This window comes from Siphateles boraxobius, unplaced genomic scaffold (assembly GCF_051911475.1).
Source record: "Siphateles boraxobius isolate OS27281-9 unplaced genomic scaffold, OSU_SipBor_1 77, whole genome shotgun sequence".
Classification (NCBI taxonomy): domain Eukaryota; kingdom Metazoa; phylum Chordata; class Actinopteri; order Cypriniformes; family Leuciscidae; genus Siphateles; species Siphateles boraxobius.
In genome coordinates, this window is record NW_027509205.1 from 15,353,843 (window position 1) to 15,374,026 (window position 20,184).

At 40.3% G+C, this 20,184-nt stretch overlaps 1 protein-coding gene across 2 annotated transcripts in view; it reads left to right on the top strand.

Annotated features, from left to right (window-relative positions):
- The window catches only part of chchd6a (coiled-coil-helix-coiled-coil-helix domain containing 6a), a 78,892-nt gene that overhangs the window by 18,942 nt on the left and 39,766 nt on the right, over nt 1-20,184 (top strand). The window contains exons 6-7 of one of the 2 annotated variants that reach the window (XM_077219193.1): nt 3,667-3,690; nt 5,285-5,368. In XM_077219193.1, the coding sequence (XP_077075308.1) occupies nt 3,667-3,690; nt 5,285-5,368 (108 nt within the window). The remainder of the gene's footprint in view (nt 1-3,666; nt 3,691-5,284; nt 5,369-20,184) is intronic. The other variant, XM_077219194.1, reaches the window with a different exon arrangement.

Sequence of the window (20,184 nt, forward strand, 5' to 3'; positions counted from 1 at the left end):
GAAAGCAGTAAATGTATTTTTGTATATGTAGTAAAAACATCTTGATAACATTTTAGCAATATATTGCAGTTGAACAAATGCTTTATATGTAAATATTCCAAATCAATGTAATGGCACATTATAGACCAAAAATAGGATGGAAATGGAAATTAACATTGACTGAGTACATCAACGTTAGGGTACGTTTACACAACAACGATGTGTTAAAAATGGAAAAGATTTTCCCTTGTGTTTTTTAGATACAGAGGACACGGATCGGCGAAAACGACTAAAAACACTGTTATGCTGCCAAGCACATGATGTTACTGTATTGTCAAATTCACGATAATGCTACCATTTTCAAAAACGTGCACTTTGAATCCCGTTTTATGTTTTCGCCCCCCCCCCCCCAAAAAAAACCCCCCACTATTGCCGTTTAAATAAACAGCCAAAAGGTTTTAAAAAGTTTTCTGTTTTTAGCTGAAAACAATGTTGTGTAAATAGCTCCTTAGATTAGTTTGATAGAATATAGTTGATTGTGATTGGCTCAATAAAGATGCTATTAATTCTCATCATTATTAGGATTATTTATGTACTTTTATAGCATTGATTAATATTTTGAATTAGCTTTTATATTTTCAGTTTTTGTTTTAATTTTATTTTTTATTTTTAAACGTGCTTTTGTCATTTTTATTATAATTTTATTTAGCTCTGATTTATATTTATTGCAGTCATTATGTTAGTAATTGTAGTAATCCAACTTAAACATTTCAGGTAGTTGCCAAAGCAACATTTGTAATATTTGTTTGAAAAAAGTTTAAGTTTTGCATTTACTATTTTTATTTTATTTCAGTTTTATTTCGGTTAAGGATTTTTAATAGTTTTAGTTAATAATACTTATTCTCATGAATGCAACAACTACCAAGGAGTAAAATAGAAAATCAATGATTATTAAATAATTCATTTCTGTTAACAACATGAGCTGAATTAACCATATTTCTAGGTGGTCTCTGATGCTCAGCTCTTGGTTTTAAGTCAGCCTTATCAAGATCCATGCGAGCTCTGGCAGTGTTAAGCACTTGGCTTCAGCAAGCAGACCAGATTACCCTCTTCTTCCTGTTCATTAAATACGTGTGAAACGCCCTGCTGCTGCTTCTATAATGAGGAGTGATTCCATACTACATTATACATTTGTTAGCACCCAATTTACAATAGCAATTACGAGCCCTAGGAGGTTCATGCTCGGCCATTTACAGTCTCCAGTTTGATATTGAACTGGTCAAGTTCAAAAAGTGGACAGTATATGTGGTGCTCAGAGAGGATTCTGTCCATAAAAGCAAAAAACATTGCTTAAAGTCAACATTAAAATCACAATTGACCTCATTTACTTTCTTAATTTATGTCCTTGGGCATATTATGCATGATTCATCATTGCATGTTGTTCTTAGTGTTTTCATGATCTTTTGTTGCCTAGAAATGTATTTTCTCTTTTATGCTGATTTAATCAAGGCCCTGTGAGTGGGGGAAATAATTAAAGTTGACTAGATTTTTACATTTTATGATGAAGAATGTAAAGAAGTGCAGGTAAAACTAATGTGATTCTAGGGTGCTGTGGGTGTTTTCTAGGGAATTTTGCTATGCAGTTATTAGGTATTTTCTTTATCAAAGGATTCCTCAAATATCTGTGTTGCTCGATTCCCTCTTTCATTGTAAATGTATTAGATGTTTACCCCTTTGTATTGTCCTGTCAAAGCAGCAATAAAAGCTGACGCTCTCCGTGTGTTTTTCCGTCGTCTTCGGTGCGTTCATATGTAAATTGCGTTAGTTCAAAAGATCTGAAAAAGGCCATACATTTACCCGTCCATAGACCCTCCCCTCGAAGAAATCAGGACAGAAGATTAATACACCAGCTGTAAACGGGAATGTGTCTCCCTCGTCTACTTATCCGATCGACCAAAACACATTTTAATATCAGGGCCTTCTTGTTTGAATTTCTTGAGAACAGTGACAGAATTTGAAAACTGAGACTTTTTCATACCAAGTAACAAAGTACGAAGCTACAAATAATGTTTAGTGAAGATTTTTTCACGCATCAACAGAAAACTGCATAGACTAAAGATTTATAATTTATAAGAATTCATTAAAATGAATATTGATTCATCGATATTGTCAACCCAGTCCTAAGGCTATATCCGAAATCGCATTCTCTCCTGAATAGGACTGCTAAAAAATTATGTTCTATAGTATGAGTATAATCTGGACGTACTACATTTGCCATGCTGTCATTATCATGTGACCTACAAACGTCAGTTGCGTCGCTTCACTGCCATTCACAAATCCTCCTCGTGGCCTCATGGGATAGTAAAGCGTCCATCGTATGCACACTTCAGAATCTCGCCAGAAGTATTAGGTCATCTGGATACTTTTTGACTACTACTTTCTAAATGCTGTGAATTCGGACATACTACTTTTGTCACATACTGTTTTCAACCTACCATATGTTAGTGAAGTATGCGATTTAGATTCACTTACAAATTCTTTACATTACGAGATTTAAATGCCCCACAAATGTAATTTCATGTCTTCTTCAAACATAATAATGAACACATGGATGTACTTTTTCCAAAACGTCGTCGATATGTTAAGAAGCTATCTCTGGCCTAAGTGTTTTTCTTAAGCTATGTGTTAAAGGAGAACTCCGGGCAATTTTTAAGTTAATCTTGATCGTTAGACCTTTGTGAGTACTGACTATAGAAAAAAAAACGAACCGGATTGGTGCTTGCTACGCGGAGCTGCGACCGCGAATGCCCAGAGCTCCCACCCAGCTAAAACGGCAGCTATGGGGCATGGACATAAAGAGCGTTTTTGAACCTCTTAACAGACACAAAATGCAATTAAAATGTCTGTCCAACATGAACAGGGACCCTACATGTGAAAAAGATACGTTTAGCAACTTAGCCATTGTTCCAACTCACCTAAATAGTCTTTTAGACGGCAAGCTGTAGTCTCGCGCTGCAGTCCCGTGCTGTAGCCGGAAAAGGTAAACAATGTCCAGGTGGGAGGAGCGTTGATCATGAATTGTGGCAACAGAATGCGAAAATATAAGAGCTTAAATTTTCATCGTCTTCCTTTCCATGACCTCGAGATTCTGCAGTCGTGGCTAGTTGTACTTCAACTTGATGTGCAAACTCCCGTAGAAGTACTACGCGCTAAAGATTACCGCATTTGCAGTGAACACTTTGACAAGGATGACTACACACATTCAACACAGCGGGGCCGTTTGAAGAAAAATGCCATTCCATGTACGAAGACTCGTCGGACATGATCAACGCTCCTCCCACCTGGACATTGTTTACCTTTTCCGGCTACAGCACGGGACTGCAGCGCGAGACTACGGCTTGCCGTCTAAAAGACTATTTAGGTGAGTTGAAACAATGGCTAAGTTGCTAAACGTATCTTGTTCACATGTAGGGTCCCTGTTCATGTTGGACAGACATTTTAATTGCATTTTGTGTCTGTTAAGAAACGCTCTTTATGTCCATGCCCCCATAGCTGCCGTTTTAGCTGGGTGGGAGCTCTGGGCATTCGCAAGGTCTAACGATCAAGATTAACTTAAAAATTGCCCGGAGTTCTCCTTTAAGTGATGTTTTCTTCTTCTTCCTCCTCTCCCATTCTCTCTTTCTCAAGCCTGCCTCTGAACTGGATGCCTGGGTAAGCACGGCCTATTCCACAGTCGTTGTTACATATCTCTTATTCACTCTTTCTTTCATCCTATCTCTCCGCGTCTTGTTCCCTCCTCATTTAAACATGGTGTTTTGGTTTTCATGCATTAAGCCCTGATTGTGAGCATGCAAACTGTGTCGTCCGCCGTGGCGGTTTTCAGAGCTACCCAGCTAGAAAATTGCATATGATGCTCATGCTGATGGAGGTGATTTACTACTCGCTCGAGACAGGAGGCAGAGGGAAGGGGGTGATTATGTATGCCCGTAATTTGGGGTTGTGCACTGTTGTCTGGCTCCTACCGTAGATGCGCCTCTCTCCCGGTCAGCACCACGGGACGTCTCTCATGCACGTGTGTCTATGTGAGAAAGCCCGACAGTGTGAGTGCCGTATCCCGCTGGGCTTAATGTATCTGTGCCTTGTACATAGTTACGGAATGAGAGAGATGCTAATTACAGGGCGGATGAGCGTATGTGTTCGCTTTCTGCGCTCCCTTGTCGAATATTGTTTGAATGCTTGTTCTTTTTGTAGCTTTGAACTCATTTTTGTATGTATGCTTGTGCTTGTACATCCCTCAGTGTTGTGTAAGGTTATCACTTCTATTGCTTTTCAAAAGCACAGATGTTTGCATACTCATAAATAGCCCATATCATCTCAGGCAATACCCCCACAGCCCCCCCCCCCCCCCACTCCCGGCTCTGTGCATGCATAATCCGTGCCAACCTCACCGATCACATTCAGTTATTGCACACCTGTTTGAGCGTCACAAGCATGGACGAAATCACCTTTAAATTGTGCATGTCGTTATCTTGCGTCCTCACTTTCTCTGTTTATTTTTGGAATCCCTCTGTGTTGTAAATTCTCCTCAATGATTTTTTCGAGGGCTGAAAATCTTACACCAGCTGTCCTTTTCCTAAAGTCTCTGGCAGGGTCGGCAGAACGGTTTTAAGAGCTTTTGCTCCATGCTGTTTGAGCGAAGCTGCGCTGTGCGATGTCCTACGTCCGGCATCTCTTGAGTTTGGTCCACAGTTTTGTACCAGTCGGGACATATGTTGCCGAAAGCATTTGCTAATCCGGTGCCCAGAAATCTGAAAACCTTGACGAATCTTCTAGAAATGCCAACAAATAGTGAAATTCCAATGATGACAGTTGTACTTTCAATGTCCTGAGCTTATAAGCCTTATGGTTTAAAATTTTGCTATTTTAAATTAAAAATTAAATTATTTTTTATTTTTTATTATTTGCTATTTTTTAATTTATTGGCCCATTTTAAATGCTTATTCTCTTTTATTTTTATTATTATTAATATTATGATTTATTTTTATTAAAAAAAATGTAATAAGCTTCTTAATTTTTGCAATTGGTCAAAATGAGCAACCTATAAATAATTTGTATTTTTATAAGCAGTTTTTTATATTTGATAGAAGCATTAACTTTTTAAAGCTTTATATTTTATTTTTTGTTGACAAAATATTTATTTAAAAAAGTTACATGTAATTTTTCTTTTCTTTTCTTTATAAAACAACAGCACTGGAATTGGTCAAGATGACCAATTGAATGACACAACTCATTTACTTCATTGCAGGGGAAACAGCTGGAGAATAAGGAGGCGGAGCTGAAGGCGCTGGATGCTTTCTACAAGGAACAGATCACACAACTAGAGAAGAAGGTTGGTGTCTCCCTTTCAGTTTAATTAAATTTATTTTCGGTATTCTTTCCAATTTCATGATATTTTTAAACATGCTAAATACTGAAGAAATGGCTCACTGATACTAATGGTTTCAGTGTGTAAATGATCAAATACCATGGTACAGCATCCATTCCATTTCTCGGAAAAGCTCTGAAATGTCTGGCTTTTAAGTTCTGTCTTCCCATATAATTTTCACAGTTGATCCCTGACATTTTCGAGAATAAAAGTTATGATGCGGAGCCTCAAGGAAAGGTATGCATAAGCAGACTCTGGATCAGTGGGTGGTTAAGAACTTGTTTCCACGCTGCTGTCAGTTTTTCCGCTTCACGCATGGCTATAGTCGTGGAAAACGAGACTCGTCTGTTTGTACACAATTCTAGTTACGCTATAATATTTGAGGATGAAAGCACAGGTTATCCTCTACTGCCATGTTCAGTCACTTTCAGAGAGAGATAATGCCCAAGCTGGGCCATTTTCCACTGCCCTACCTTCAGCCATCTATTCTTTGTAAATGACTGGACAGAGATCATAATGGTTCAAACAGCACTGAAGTGGGAATCTGAAGTGCATTGGCTCCATTTGGATGGGCAGCAACACCAACTGCCTTTATCCGCTGAGTTCACACCTTGATTAACCCCCATTGGTGTAAAAAAACGAATAAAGTTACGTTAAATGGAAAGGGCTTGCTCGGCGCGGCAAGGGGCAATGGTGCAGAAAGTGCTTTAGCCAAAGCCTCAAAACCATTCAGCTATTGGCAAATGAAATCAGAGTCGCTCTCCAAGATTTGTGATTTTCCTCAGTCCCCCCTCATTCGTTTTCTCTCTCTTGCACTCCCTCCCCTATTTTTTCCTACGCTCTCTCTGAGGTCTTATCGACTGCATGCAGCAGGCAAAAAGTGAGATTTGCTTCTTTCCCCTCTTTACCAACATGCCGTAGGAAAATGGCCCATCGTGTAACTGTGGCCGTGCTGTATGGAAGTGGTTGTCCATAAAAAGGGCATTTTTTCACATTGTTAAGTTACTTTATTTAAGTAAGTGATGTATATTTACGCCGCTATTTTCCCTCCATTTCTGGTCGTTACATGCTTGTTTTAATTTTATCCATCAACGTGATTGGATCGGGAGAAAGTAATCGGTCTTGTGACTCCCGTCAAATCAAATTGCGCATAGAAAACTTTAACCACTGCAGAAGATGGCTGTTAATCATGGCTGCTGTGGAAGCACATCCTTCAAGCATCAATACTGATTCAATACTGTCTGTATACTGAATTGAGTTCTCTTTCATGTCTTCTTGCGCTTGAACGGACAATTTCACACAAAGTTATGTCAAAATGCCCGTCTTGGCGAGTGTCCTAGTAAACTTATGGCGCTTTTCCATTACATAGTACCAGCTCGACTCGATTTGACTCGCCTTTGTTTGGTTTTCCACTGTGTAAAAGTTGTACCTGTACCTGCACCTGCTTTCGGGTACTTTTTTTTCATATCACATCCGGCGAGGTTCTAAGCGGGCTGAGACGAGCTGAGGTGATACTAAAATGTGATGTGAAAACACTGCAGACTGCTGATTGGTCGGAGAGAATCACTATTCACCGCGACATCATTGCACGCGCCAGACGGAGCTATTTTTTTCAGCAGTGTTTGTTTTGCTGCCCTCAGCCTCTCCTGAAACAACGTTTGTCTTCTTGCTGTGAGAAATAGCCACATCCCGGGGATCAAAAACAGCATACACTCGATTTCCTCCATTGTCCTATGTGTGTGTGGGTAGCAGGTGTGTGTCGCGTAGTTCCTGTGGCGTCGCTATGACGACCAGGTACTATCTGTAATGGAAAACGGAGCGAAAAGCGAGCCGAGTCGAGTTGAGCTGATACTGGTAATGGAAAAGCGCCAATAGTCGGTAATGTCTTTAGCCCCTGGGGGTCTGAGGGGTTTTCTGGGTCCTGGAGGTGTTCTGACATGCTCTGAAATTTGTGCTTTTTTCAGTTATTTATAAACATGTTAATGGCAAAGGTGTAAATTCACTCTATATAGCACAAACAGGGCTACCGTAATATGTGAGCAAGATGTATGTACATTAGGCTTGGGCGGTATCCAAATTTTGATACCGTCAAACCTCCTCCCTATTTTACCGGGGTATACGGTATTACCGTGACTAATTAAAAATTATGACATAAGGCTCAGACAGCGTCACCAAACTGTTGGCTTGTGTCTACACCGTTCAGAAACTGAATACCAGATCGGGCATAAAAAACACAACAAAAAAAATCAAGGCCAACCCGTGTGTCATGAAACTGCACATGGAACATGGACAGAGGTGATCCAAACGCGGGCTTTATTAAGAGGAGAATCCAGAGACAGGTACAAGGAAACAGGCAGGGGTCAAAACCAGGTAAGCAGTCCAAACAAACATCAAATCCGTGCAGGGATAAGGCAAACGGGAAACCGGGAACAGGCAGATAATCAAGGAACCGAAACACTAGAATATAAGGAAACTGGAACAAGGCTAGGTAATGCAGTCAGACACATACAAACACTTACAATACTGAGCCCTGAACAAAGGGAAAACTCAGGCTTAAATCAGGGACGCTCAATCTAAAACAGGTGCAACAAATAAACCATAATCAGTCCAGGGTGAAACATAATAGAAACAATAAACTAGGAAGGAGTGCCCTCCAGAGGCTCAAGCGGGCACTCCAGCCGCAGATCGTCACATAACCCCCCCTCTAAGGAGCGGCTTCCAGACGCTCCTAAGAGCTCCGGAGGGAGGTCGACGGGGGATGGGATGGAGGGCCAGGCCCGTGGAGAGGCAGGGGGCCAGGCCCATGGAGAGACCTGGGGCCTGGAGACCAGAGCAGGGCAAGAGACCACGGGGAGGCACGCTCCACAAGTAGCCAGGGCGGAGCATGCTTGGCAGGAAGACAGGCTGGAGCATAAGTGACAGGAGAACAGGACAGAGTACACATAACACAGGACCAGGGCAGAGTACACGTAACAGGGGACCAAGACGTGGGGAGCACAGGGCTGGACAGGACCAGTGACATGGTAAGCTCAGGCGAAGGTGGTTGTGCAAAGGTCCATGTAGGCACCACCTCCATGACCCTCTCAGGTGTAGGTGGTAGTGCAAGGGTCCACGTAGATGCCACCTCCATGGCCCTCTTAGGGTACCTATTGCCCCCCCCCAAAAAGTTCATGGGGAAATTGAAAGCTAAAGCCTCCGGGCTGGAAACCGCTACTGGAAAAGGCTCCCGAAGCTTGAGAGGCGCAGGTAAGGCGAGGCGCAGAGGCGGGGCCGGCAGGGCGAGGCGCGGAGGCGGGGCCGGCAGGGCGAGGCGCGGAGGCGGGGCCGGCAGGGCGAGGAGTCTGGGAACACCCACCGGAGCCTGGCGAACCAAACGAGTCCTCCTTCTCCTCCTGCGACGGCGAGTCACTGGGCTTGATACACTGACTTGACTGAATTCACTCATTTGGCTCGACTCATTTGATTCACTCGACTTGGTACTAGATTCACTTGACACGGCACTAGATTCACTTGACACGGCACTAGATTCACTTGACTCGGGACTTGACTCACTTGACTCACTTGACTCACTTGACTCGGCGGCACTTGACTCACTTGACTCGGCGGCACTTGACTCACTGGCACTTGACTCACTTGACTCGGCGGCACTTGACTCACTTGACTCGGCGGCACTTGACTCACTTGACTCGGCGGCACTTGACTCACTTGACTCGGCGGCACTTGACTCACTTGACTCGGCGGCACTTGACTCACTTGACTCGGCGGCACTTGACTCACTTGAATCGGCGGCACTTGACTCACTTGATTCGGCGGTACTTGACTCACTTGATTCGGCGGTACTTGACTCGGCAGTTGACTCACTTGACTCGGCACTTGACTCACTTGACTCGGCACTTGACTCACTTGACTCGGCACTTGACTCACTTGACTCGGCACTTGACTCACTTGACTCGGCACTTGACTCACTTGATTCAGCTGGCACGCGCTCAGACTCAGTAGAAAACTCTTGAGGCAGGAATATAACGGAGCTTACGTGAAGTGTTAGAACGTCGGGATTCACATGTTGCGTGGATACGGCGGACCCTTTACGAAGCGCTGGTTCAACTGGGCTTTCATGTAGCGCAAACTCGGCGGAGCGCGTGTGATGCGCTGGTTCACCGGGAGACAATTGATGCGTGGATTCAGTGGGTACCTTGTAAAGTGGCGAATCGTCGGGTCCTTTGTGAAGCAAAAGTTTCAAAAAATCCACAGTAAAAGCCGAACCGCTCATGGAAAGGGCCAGGTCAATATATTGGGTTAGAGTCCAGCTTGAACACGGAAATGGTATAGCAGAGCCGAGCGGTTCAGACAGTCCTCCCCGAAAGAGCATCATCAAACAGAAATCATTCAAGTAGGACTGACGAGAGAGCTTCAAAAAATCTGTAACAAAAACCTTGAGAGGACGTTCTCCTTGACGGAGGCTTACGATCTGCGCTGTGGGATCCATATCGGGGTCCGTGTTCCTCTCAGCCGCTGGATCAGTTGGGGCTCAGTATTCTGTCATGAAACTGCACATGGAACATGGACAGAGGTGATCCAAACGCGGGCTTTATTAAGAGGAGAATCCAGAGACAGGTACAAGGAAACAGGCAGGGGTCAAAACCAGGTAAGCAGTCCAAACAAACATCAAATCCGTGCAGGGATAAGGCAAACGGGAAACCGGGAACAGGCAGATAATCAAGGAACCGAAACACTAGAATATAAGGAAACTGGAACAAGGCTAGGTAATGCAGTCAGACACATACAAACACTTACAATACTGAGCCCTGAACAAAGGGAAAACTCAGGCTTAAATCAGGGACGCTCAATCTAAAACAGGTGCAACAAATAAACCATAATCAGTCCAGGGTGAAACATAATAGAAACAATAAACTAGGAAGGAGTGCCCTCCAGAGGCTCAAGCGGGCACTCCAGCCGCAGATCGTCACACCGTGCACGTTGTGTCTGATCCCGGCTGACGGCATTAAATGTAATATGAGCCGGAGCCCTATTTAGACTAGACTATTTTTAATACGTGGGCCGTTATAATATGGTGGCGCCAAATAATTGTTTAACCCAGATGCTGGGTGGTAGATATACATACTATTTTTAAATGAGCAAAAATGGGACAATTAATAATATTTAATTATTTTAATTATGACAATTGTATTAATTTTATTAATTCATTTAAATTAAATTAACAAGCAACAAGCAACAAGTGCATTTGTAAATCCGGTGACACGCGTCCATTGATTTTTATTAATACAACTTTTCTGTCAGTGCTGCAAAGATTAAGCTGACGATCGACATCACCTAGTGAACGCGCATATATAGAGAGAAATGCAAATCATGGATTACATAATCAGAAGGTATAGGCTAGCCTTTTTCTTTTCGTTTTGAATTGTTTCGTTTAAAGAAATTGACGATTGATATCTCCGCAGTGAACGCGCGTATAGAGAGAAATGCACATCATGGATTAATCAGAGAGTATGCTGCCTATATTTCTTTCCCTTTTGAATTGTTTAGTTTAAAGACATTGATGAATCGCCATCTCCATAGTGAACGATAGAGAGAAATGCACATCATGGACTAAATAATCAGAGAGTAGGCTAGCCTATTTCTTTTCGTTTGGAATAGTTTCGTTTAATTTGATGATCGCCATTTCCGTATGAACACGCATAGAGAGCAATGCACATCATGGATTAAATAATCAGCGAGTGGCCTATTCTTTTCGTTTTGAATTGTTTCGTTTAATGAAATTTCAAGCTTTATTTAGATATCTGTCATGTCTGTGAGACATACACTGATTTTCGGTTAATTTATGATGAGATTTCAATGCAAGTGACCGCGGCGCGCCAGCGCACGATCATGTCATGATTATGTTGTCTGATATATTTGATTCTTATTTATTATTGGTTGATAAAAAAAAAAATTAGAATTAGGATAGAATTTATACCAAACGAAATTCACTTTAAAGAAAGGCCTTTTACAAAATGAAACTTAATTAATTGGTCAATGTCTGACTCCCGATGCATCCCATCTTACTCGTGCTCTTCAGTTTTCATTATCAACGTAAAAAAAATAACATTATAATATTTTAACAAATATAAACTAATGCGCTTATTTAATGAACTCGGGGCAAAATGCATCCTCGCAGCAGTGAGTGGGTGGTTGTTTCGGAGATGCGACATTAGGTTAGAGGTGTTTCCATCTCTCGCGGTCACCTTTTTTATTGCAACATTTACAAATTGCCTCGTCAGTATTTACCGCCTCTCCCTTCTCTCTCTCTCTCTCTTTCTCCTCCACACTGTCACTTGATGACAACTACATAAGCATTTTTAGGCATTGAATAAATTATATTTATTTATTATATATAAGTGCCGGTAATAACGGTATTGAAACTGATACCGTTGCTATTTTAAGACCCCGCGGTATACGATATTACCGAAATACCGCCCAACCCTAATGTACATGTTTGTATTTTTGAGAGAATAATGTTTATGCGTGGTTATTGAAAAAACTAAAACTTAAAGTGTCTGAAATAAGGCCCCAAAACAGATACTAAATATGTGTCTACAAGACTTTTGACTAATGGGCATTGTTGCCTAGAGTTTTTGCTTCAAAATGATCTGAAAATCATCCTGCCTAATCATTTACACAAAACAATACATTGATTTAAATTTTATAAGACACCTTTTGTTTGGAAAGGCAATATGCGTGGAGGCGTGTTCACACCTGAGAAGACAAAGGCCGGATAATGTGCCACATACATAATGAGGCTAATTAATATGCAGCTTTCACACAGGTGTGTCACAGGGTCCCAAAGAATGCAAGGACAAAAGAAATGATCTATATATACATATTTTACAATTAGAAATTGTAACCAATTACAAATAGTGTATTCTTTCTTTGTAAAAAGTATACATTTTATCATACGTATTAAAAAAGGTAAGGATTCATTATTTTGAATATTGGAACAAACACTATAATAACATCTTAGTTGATAATTTAGTATACTATATGATGTTTTGTCAAAATAGGTATATTTAACATGAGCAGAAATTGGTGAACAAAAGCGTACCTATTTAATGTGACAGTAGTCTTTTTTTTACAGTCAAAACTTTATAATCTATCCAAAACTAATCACAAAATCTTGTCTAAACATTCATATTTAGTCTGTAACATATTGTGTATGATATATTAGCATATACATGTTAATTTGCAGTTTGTTGCTTATACAGACATTTTATTTCTACATATTTCAGTCTATTTTTACTCATCTTAGTAGGCTATAGCAATATAGTTTGGATGTGTTCATGTAAATTTAATAACATGTTTACTAATGTAGGTGCGAGAGTGAATGAACGGCACAGACACGCGCTGTATAACTGTAGTAAACAAAGCGACGATACCAGCTCACTTTTTTCCTTATCAGTGCAAAAGAGACTCAAATTACTCTGTTGATTTTGATCTTACATATAAGTGCTGTACATTATTACATCCTGTTAAGTGTCTATTTTTTGTGGGTACTCACAATAAAAACAAAGTGTTGTGCTTTTCGTCAAATAAAGAAAAATAAACATGATGCGCGTTTTACCTTCTCACGTCAGTGAGGTCGATTCTGAAACGCGTCCGAAAAATGAACTATAACTCTGACAATACTTGTCACAGAGATACGAGAGCTTTCTCTTTATGAAGCTGAAATTCTCTTCTTTTAAATGAAGTAATTTATATAAAAAAACAAATATTCTCAGTTTATGTAATCTGTATGAAAAGAGAGAGATGTCAGTATTTTTCTTTCCAGCTCATTATACCTCATTACGCGTTATGTGTCACACAGACACGCAATTCATATTTAAACAGTCTTTTTGCGGTTTATAGAGACTATTCAATATCGTGATTAGAACAAAGCACTTAAGAATAAATGACTTACTACATCAGCTGGATCCGTTGCTCCTCGACATGAAACTACCAGCACTTCTGATACATTTTCCAGGGTTATTAGATAGTATTATTCCTCACAGGATAGGGATACGCTATGTACACAGCGGTAGTAAGAAACTTACTAAACATGATTTTATAATCCAGCTGGTGGGCGTTGGCATGTTTGCATGGCTTGCCTTAGATCATTTGCGTTTGAATACCGCGCGCTCTCCGTGGGCGTGGCACATTAACGCGTAATGAGGTATAATGAGCTGGAAAGAAAAATAATGACATCTCTCTCTTTTCATACAGATTACATAAACTGAGAATATTTGTTTTTTATATAAATTACTTCATTTAAAAGAAGAGAATTTCAGCTTCATAAAGAGAAATCTCTCGTATCTCTGTGACAAGTATTGACAGAGTTACAGTTCATTTTTCGGACGTGTTTCAGAATCGACCTCACTGACGAGAGAAGGTAAAACGCGCATCATGTTTATTTTTCTTTATTTGACGAAAAGCACAACACTTTGTTTTTATTGTGAGTACCCACAAAAAAATAGACACATTACAGGATGTAATGATGTACAGCACTTATATGTAAGATCAAAATCAAATGAGTAATTTGAGTCTCTTTTGCACTGATAAGGAAAAAAGTGAGCTGGTATCGCCGGCGATACCGCCGACCCCGGAGGGTTAATGAACGTAAACAGTCAAGAAAGACAAAGCATGTGTTACAGTTGTCAGTATATAGGATCTGTGCATTACACATTAAAGTGACAACAGCCTAATATTCCTACTGCTGTCTGTGTTTTTAATGTTAATCAAACATAAAAAAAAAACTCCCTGCAAAAAATCACTCACTGCTCTTGACTGAGTTACTTTTGTTACTTAAGATTAATCTATATTTAATTTATACAGTGAAGATTATAAAGTGTTTTTACATTAGATTACTTAATTAAATTTCTGTACCTAATCTTCCTAATCTGTATTGAACTACTGTTAGATCTACCTGAAAAAACGGAAAAGCACTGTTTGTTCTATTTGTATCTTTGTTCTATTGCTTTAATTTGTGGTTTTGCTTGTAGTTTTATTTTAGACTTGTCTTTAATAATGTTTAAAATGTGTATTTTATATTAAATTTACAATAGTTTGGCGACCCAAGCTTCAGTGAGTCCATAGAGGGTTGGTCTACTGTGGTTGAGTCACCTTTTTCCCAGAATGCACAGCAATTTTTGAAGAGCCACTGCTGAAGAAATGTTAAACATTTGGTTGTTTACAGTGGTTAAGTCGTTATTTTCCAGAATGCAAAGCATTATTTGAGGAATCTTTGATGAAGAAACACTGTGACGTAGTTGTAATGTTAAACACATTTAGTTGATTGCAGTATTTCAAATATTCCTGTGCATTCTGGGGAATAAAGTCCAACCACTGCCGTCAGCGAAATTTGTTACTAAATAGGTAACTAAAAAAATGGGTTATAACTGCAATAAATCTAGGGAAAAAATTCAAATAACTCTTCTTTTTTTTAAATGCATTTTTATGATATTGTCAGAATATAATATTGCTCAATCTCTTATTCTTGTGTATTGATACCTTGGTACATAAACCATTTTTAATACATATTGAATTGTTTTGCTGTGTTCTAAATGGATTTACAGTATTAATTTTATTTGTGCAGGTCTTAAAAAGCCTTACATTTGAATGCACAGCAGTATTTAAACGACTCTAAAGGAAACCTTTTTAACCTAGTTGCATAACACTAAATGAATTTGGTTGATTACCATAGTTGAGTCACCTTATTTCCTGGAAAGCAATATTTGTAGAATCTCAGTCCAAAAACAACAACAAAGAAACATTGTTGTTGCATATTCACGTCAAACAAATTTGGTTGATTACGGTGTTTGGAACAAAACATATAGCAAGACCGTTCCTCCATTAATAATAATATGTGGTGTCATTTTAAATTCAGTGACTAAAGAATATGCCATTAAATGCAATATTTGTATTCTCTCTATCATACACTGTATTCAGAACAAGAGAATAACCCAGCCACCTTGACAGCTTTAGAGAGATAATTCCTCTCTATTTTACTCCCTCACTTTGTTCAGCTTCTCTTCTCTTCTTGCTTTCTTCATATAAGCTGTACTAAGAGGGTTGCTCACTCACTGGCTTGAAGAATTGCCTTTTTGTTTATTCACTTTGGGTCCAGTGATTCAGGGGAAGGAGATGGAGATGAATGTTTTTGGTACATGCTCCATTATGATGCGAAAACAAAGGATTGCAAAGGGAAATATTAACACTGGGACGGCATCCATGGTGGCTTTGCCATGCTGATAATTTAACGCTTGTGTCTCTGAAAAGAGGGGATTTGTTCCACGGTGTACAGTTAACATTGTTCGCACGCAGCAGATTTACACTCCACTGTCTTTCAGACTCAATTCATGTTTCATTTTGAGCCGGAGACAGATTTATAATACACTTCCAAGTACCGTTTTCCATTTTGTCCGTTTCTATTAAATCTACATATTTCACTGGACATTAGTCCTTGTATGGGAAGGTATAAAGTGAATACTGTTAATTTTGGAGCTTTGGAATATGGAGCTTTGGCATAGCAGTTAGATTACATACTCAGGTAATGCATTCTGGGAAGTGAAGTGTTTTTCAAAAATGGTCCACAAAAGTTGATTTTATTTTAAATATTGCTACGTATTCTGGGAAATAGTGACTCAACCACTGCAGTCTGTCTTTCTGTCTATTATCTGTCTATCTTTCTATTGGTCTGTCTGTCTGTCTGTCTATCTATCTATATGTGTATCTATCTATTGGTCTGTCTATCTATCTAACTATCTGTCTGTCTGTCATTCTGTATAGATATGTCTATCTGTCTGACTTGTTATATCCATCACTCTATCTGTATGTCTTTCTATCTATCTATTGGTCTGTATATTTATCTATAGACCTTATTCACAGCAGCACCATCTTTGATTTTTAACGTGAATGAAAGCGAGGCTGTGAGGGATAGACATAGACATACATCTCTTCAGTGGGTTGTACTGTTATTTATGTATTTTTGTATTGTTCTGCTGACGAAACCCTGCAAAAATATCTTTCCAAGAAATTTCAGTTGACAATAAAAACTCCAGACAACAAGAGCTGTGGAAAATTCTAAGTGATCTAAGAGCTTTATACAGCTTTTTACAGCAGATTACACTGATACATACTTACAATGGTAAGTCTATCCCTCACAGCCTCGCTTTCATACCTGTCATGGCGCTACTCTGAATAAGGTCTATTGGTCTATATATCTTTCTATCTATCTGTTGGTTTGTCTATCCTTTCGGTCTGTCTAGTTTTCTCTCTCTCTGTGATTTTGTCTGTCAAGCTACTGGTCTGCTTGTCTATATCTATCTATTGGTCACCTATCCGTCTAGATTGTAGTTATTTTTCATACTTTAAAATGAGTTATACATTTCTTTGCATTTCAATTCATTTGAACACCACTTCCTTACGTTCAAATTCCAATTGTGTAACTCATTTCAAATTCAATTCAAATTCAGAAACTGAGTGTAAAGATATTCTCAATTCAAATCTGAATCACGCACATCCCTGATTCAAAGTCCAACAAAGTCTCTTATATGGGTGGTATGGAAAGTATTCCGTCAGGGCATGTGGGGGTGGTCCGCGTTGTGTCAATCTCCGTTGCTGGCTAAGGGCAGACACAGGCTGTGAGGATTAATGGTGACCCAGTGCTAATTACTGTGCGATCATCATAAATAAACATTCTACATTGGGAGCTCCCCTCCCATCTATACACACGTGCACACACACATACACACTCGCTATCTCGCACACATTGAGGTTACAGGCGAGCTATCTTCTGTCTAATAGCAAATAGGATCAACCCAGTGTGTCAGATGCCCCAATATTTATATTTACCTCATTACAAGGAAGCGCCGTTTGCCAAAGGGATCAGAAGCTGGCAATAAAAGGCGCACAGAGTGTTTGCAGTCAGGCTTTACTTGCCGTGTGACACAGTCAGACCACGGGAGAGGGATAATGCAGGCAGTTGGCATGTCTGCTCAGACTGCTGTTACCCCAGCAGGAGGTTTTTTGGGGGGAGGGGGGGGGGGGTATCTTCATGACAGACCTCTGAGAGGTGTGGTGTATCCATCCCGCTTCACCCGTGTCCCGTCGATGGCAGGTGCGGCTGAAGAAGTCTATCTCTGCAGCGCAGGCGAGCCACCGCAGGAACGTTCTCCACTCCGCAAGTGGCAAACTCCTTTTATCGCAGCAAACGTGGCATTTCCCCCCTCCCCACTTCTTTTTGAAGGTGGCACGCATAATCGCCTAACATCCATAAATTCTGCCAAAGACGGTGAGTTAGCACAGCTGAAAGCGAAAGCTGTAAACAGCAGCATTCCGACACCATTTTGAATTAGCGCTGGCGCTCCCTAATCCCGCTAAACCTTCACTACTCATGTCTGCGTCCCGCTCTTAGCTGCTTCGCACTCTCAAGACAAGATTTTCTTTTTATTGCCCTGCCGTTTTAGCCCCCCCCCCCGCTTCACTCTTTCTCCCTTGTCACTAGTTGCAAAGCACTTGAGCGTGGGTACGAGATAATAATCCTCCTGAAAACCTGGCAGCTGGGCTGACGTGCTGTCAACGCAAGCCCTCGTTCTAGAAATTCCCTAACCGACTGCGGCAGGCTTCACCTGGACGGAGACGAGAGCGGCAGATATCTGGCCCTCTGTGGCCTAGGGCACCAGCACTGCCAAATCCTAAATTAATTTACTTCAAAGTATTTAAAATTTCAGTTTTATAATTCTTAAACAGAATTATACATAATTCCATTTTTCATGCTGTGTTGAGTGTACGCGGATGTCAGGGGCTGCAGGGGTGTAATAGCTCGTTGTCTCTGTAATGGCGAGAACCAGGGAGGTGGAGCAGCATTACAATCAAGAAGAGGACTTTTTGCATATGTTTTTGCTGTGTTGCATCTCAGTATGGTAATGCAAAAAGTAAACGCTGATGAGTTGACAAAACGTTGGGTTATGTTGCATCTGCTTATTCAGCCTTATTAAATTTCATATGTATGTATCTTGCTTTATTCAGTTATATAATCGTCCACAAGTAAATCTGGACATGGCCTTTAAGATGTAAACAAGGCCTTTCTGACATAATATCAGTTGTATCTGTTCTAAGTGAAGACTATCTCCTATATATTTGCAGGTGGTTAAAGTCAAACAGATCCTGACCTGCATTGTTTTTATTCGTTTGAATAATAATTTGTTACCCACTATCCTTTTTGAAAGAAGTCTTGTATGCTCACCAAGGCTGCATTTATTTGATCAATAATACATTAAAACAGAAATAATATGAAAATAGTAATTTGTTAATTTCTTTCATAAATCTATAGTGATGGTCAGATATCATTATCTTGAAATGAGGGCATGGGAAATAAAGGCTTTGAAAGTATCCAAATGTTGTAAATGTAAATCTCTACGTTTTCTTTTTTAATATGTTTTATTTTCAAGTCAAGTCAAGTCAAGTCACCTTTATTTATATAGCGCTTTTTACAATACAGATTGTATCAAAGCAGCTTCACAGTGATAACATGAAAATAATATAACAGAGTTTGTTTCTAAAAGAAAATTGAGTCAACGTCCACCTTAAGCAAGGCAGATCAATAATATTATTGAATATTAAATGTCCCCAACTAAGCAAGCCAAAAGCCAAGGCAACAGTGGCAAGGAACCAAAACTCCATCAGGTGACAGAATGGAGAAAAAAAACCTTGGGAGAAACCAGACTCAGTCGGAGGGCCAGTTCTCCTCTGGCCAACGAAGGAACAGTGCATGATTTATGATTCGGGCAGCATTACAAGTCAGATTGGATCGGAACATTTAGAATATTTATCCATTTCCATCTTTTGGAAGTCCAAGTAATCACGCCGGTGTTGAGACGAGTTGTTGAGGATCAGTGCCGTCCACCATAGAGGGTCCATATCACCGGTGTTGAGTCGTCTCTTCACAGGCTTTGTGATTGGCGTATCTGAAGTCTCTGTGAAAGGCTGGATACAAACTGGAGCTGACGAACGCCGTTTTTCTCGGGACTCGCGTCCCGAGATAACAGCAGAAAAGCAAAAAGGGAAAATAATTAGCGTAGCTGCTGTTCATAATGATTTCCATAACACGGGCGTAAATGATAAAAAACATGAAGACAGTGATTCTTGCGTCCCAGAGTCACCCCCCTCCGTCCCCCACTCAACTCAGCCCTGCTTACTGACCTCTACATCCCTCCTGCTGCTGAGACCCAACCACAATCTCACAATCTCTCCGCCACCCAACCATACGCGCCGACCCGTTTGACTAAGGCTGTCGAGCCCCACTGTCGTCGTTAATGCAGGTTCAGTGGCAACGGTTCCGTATGGCATACCAACTACCGCAAAACACAATATCTACCCAACCACCCGTCATTCACGCAATATACACAGGAACGTAATGACTGTAAATACTATGCAACTTATACAAATAACCTACAGACTCTTCAAGTTTTATAATATTAAATGCATTTGATCTGATTCAGCAGTGGTATAAAAGGTAAGCATTATGTAAATGCTTGGCTAAAGAGATGCGTCTTTAATCTAGTTTTAAACTGGGACAGCGAGTCAGAGCTTCGAACAATATCAGGAAGGCTATTCCAGAGTTTTGGAGCTAAATGTGAGAACGCCCTTCCTCCTTTAGTGGACTTAGATATCCTAGGAATGACCAGAAGCCTCGGATTTAGTGATCTTAAAGAACGTGATGGATTGTAGGGCGATAGAAGGTCCATTAAATA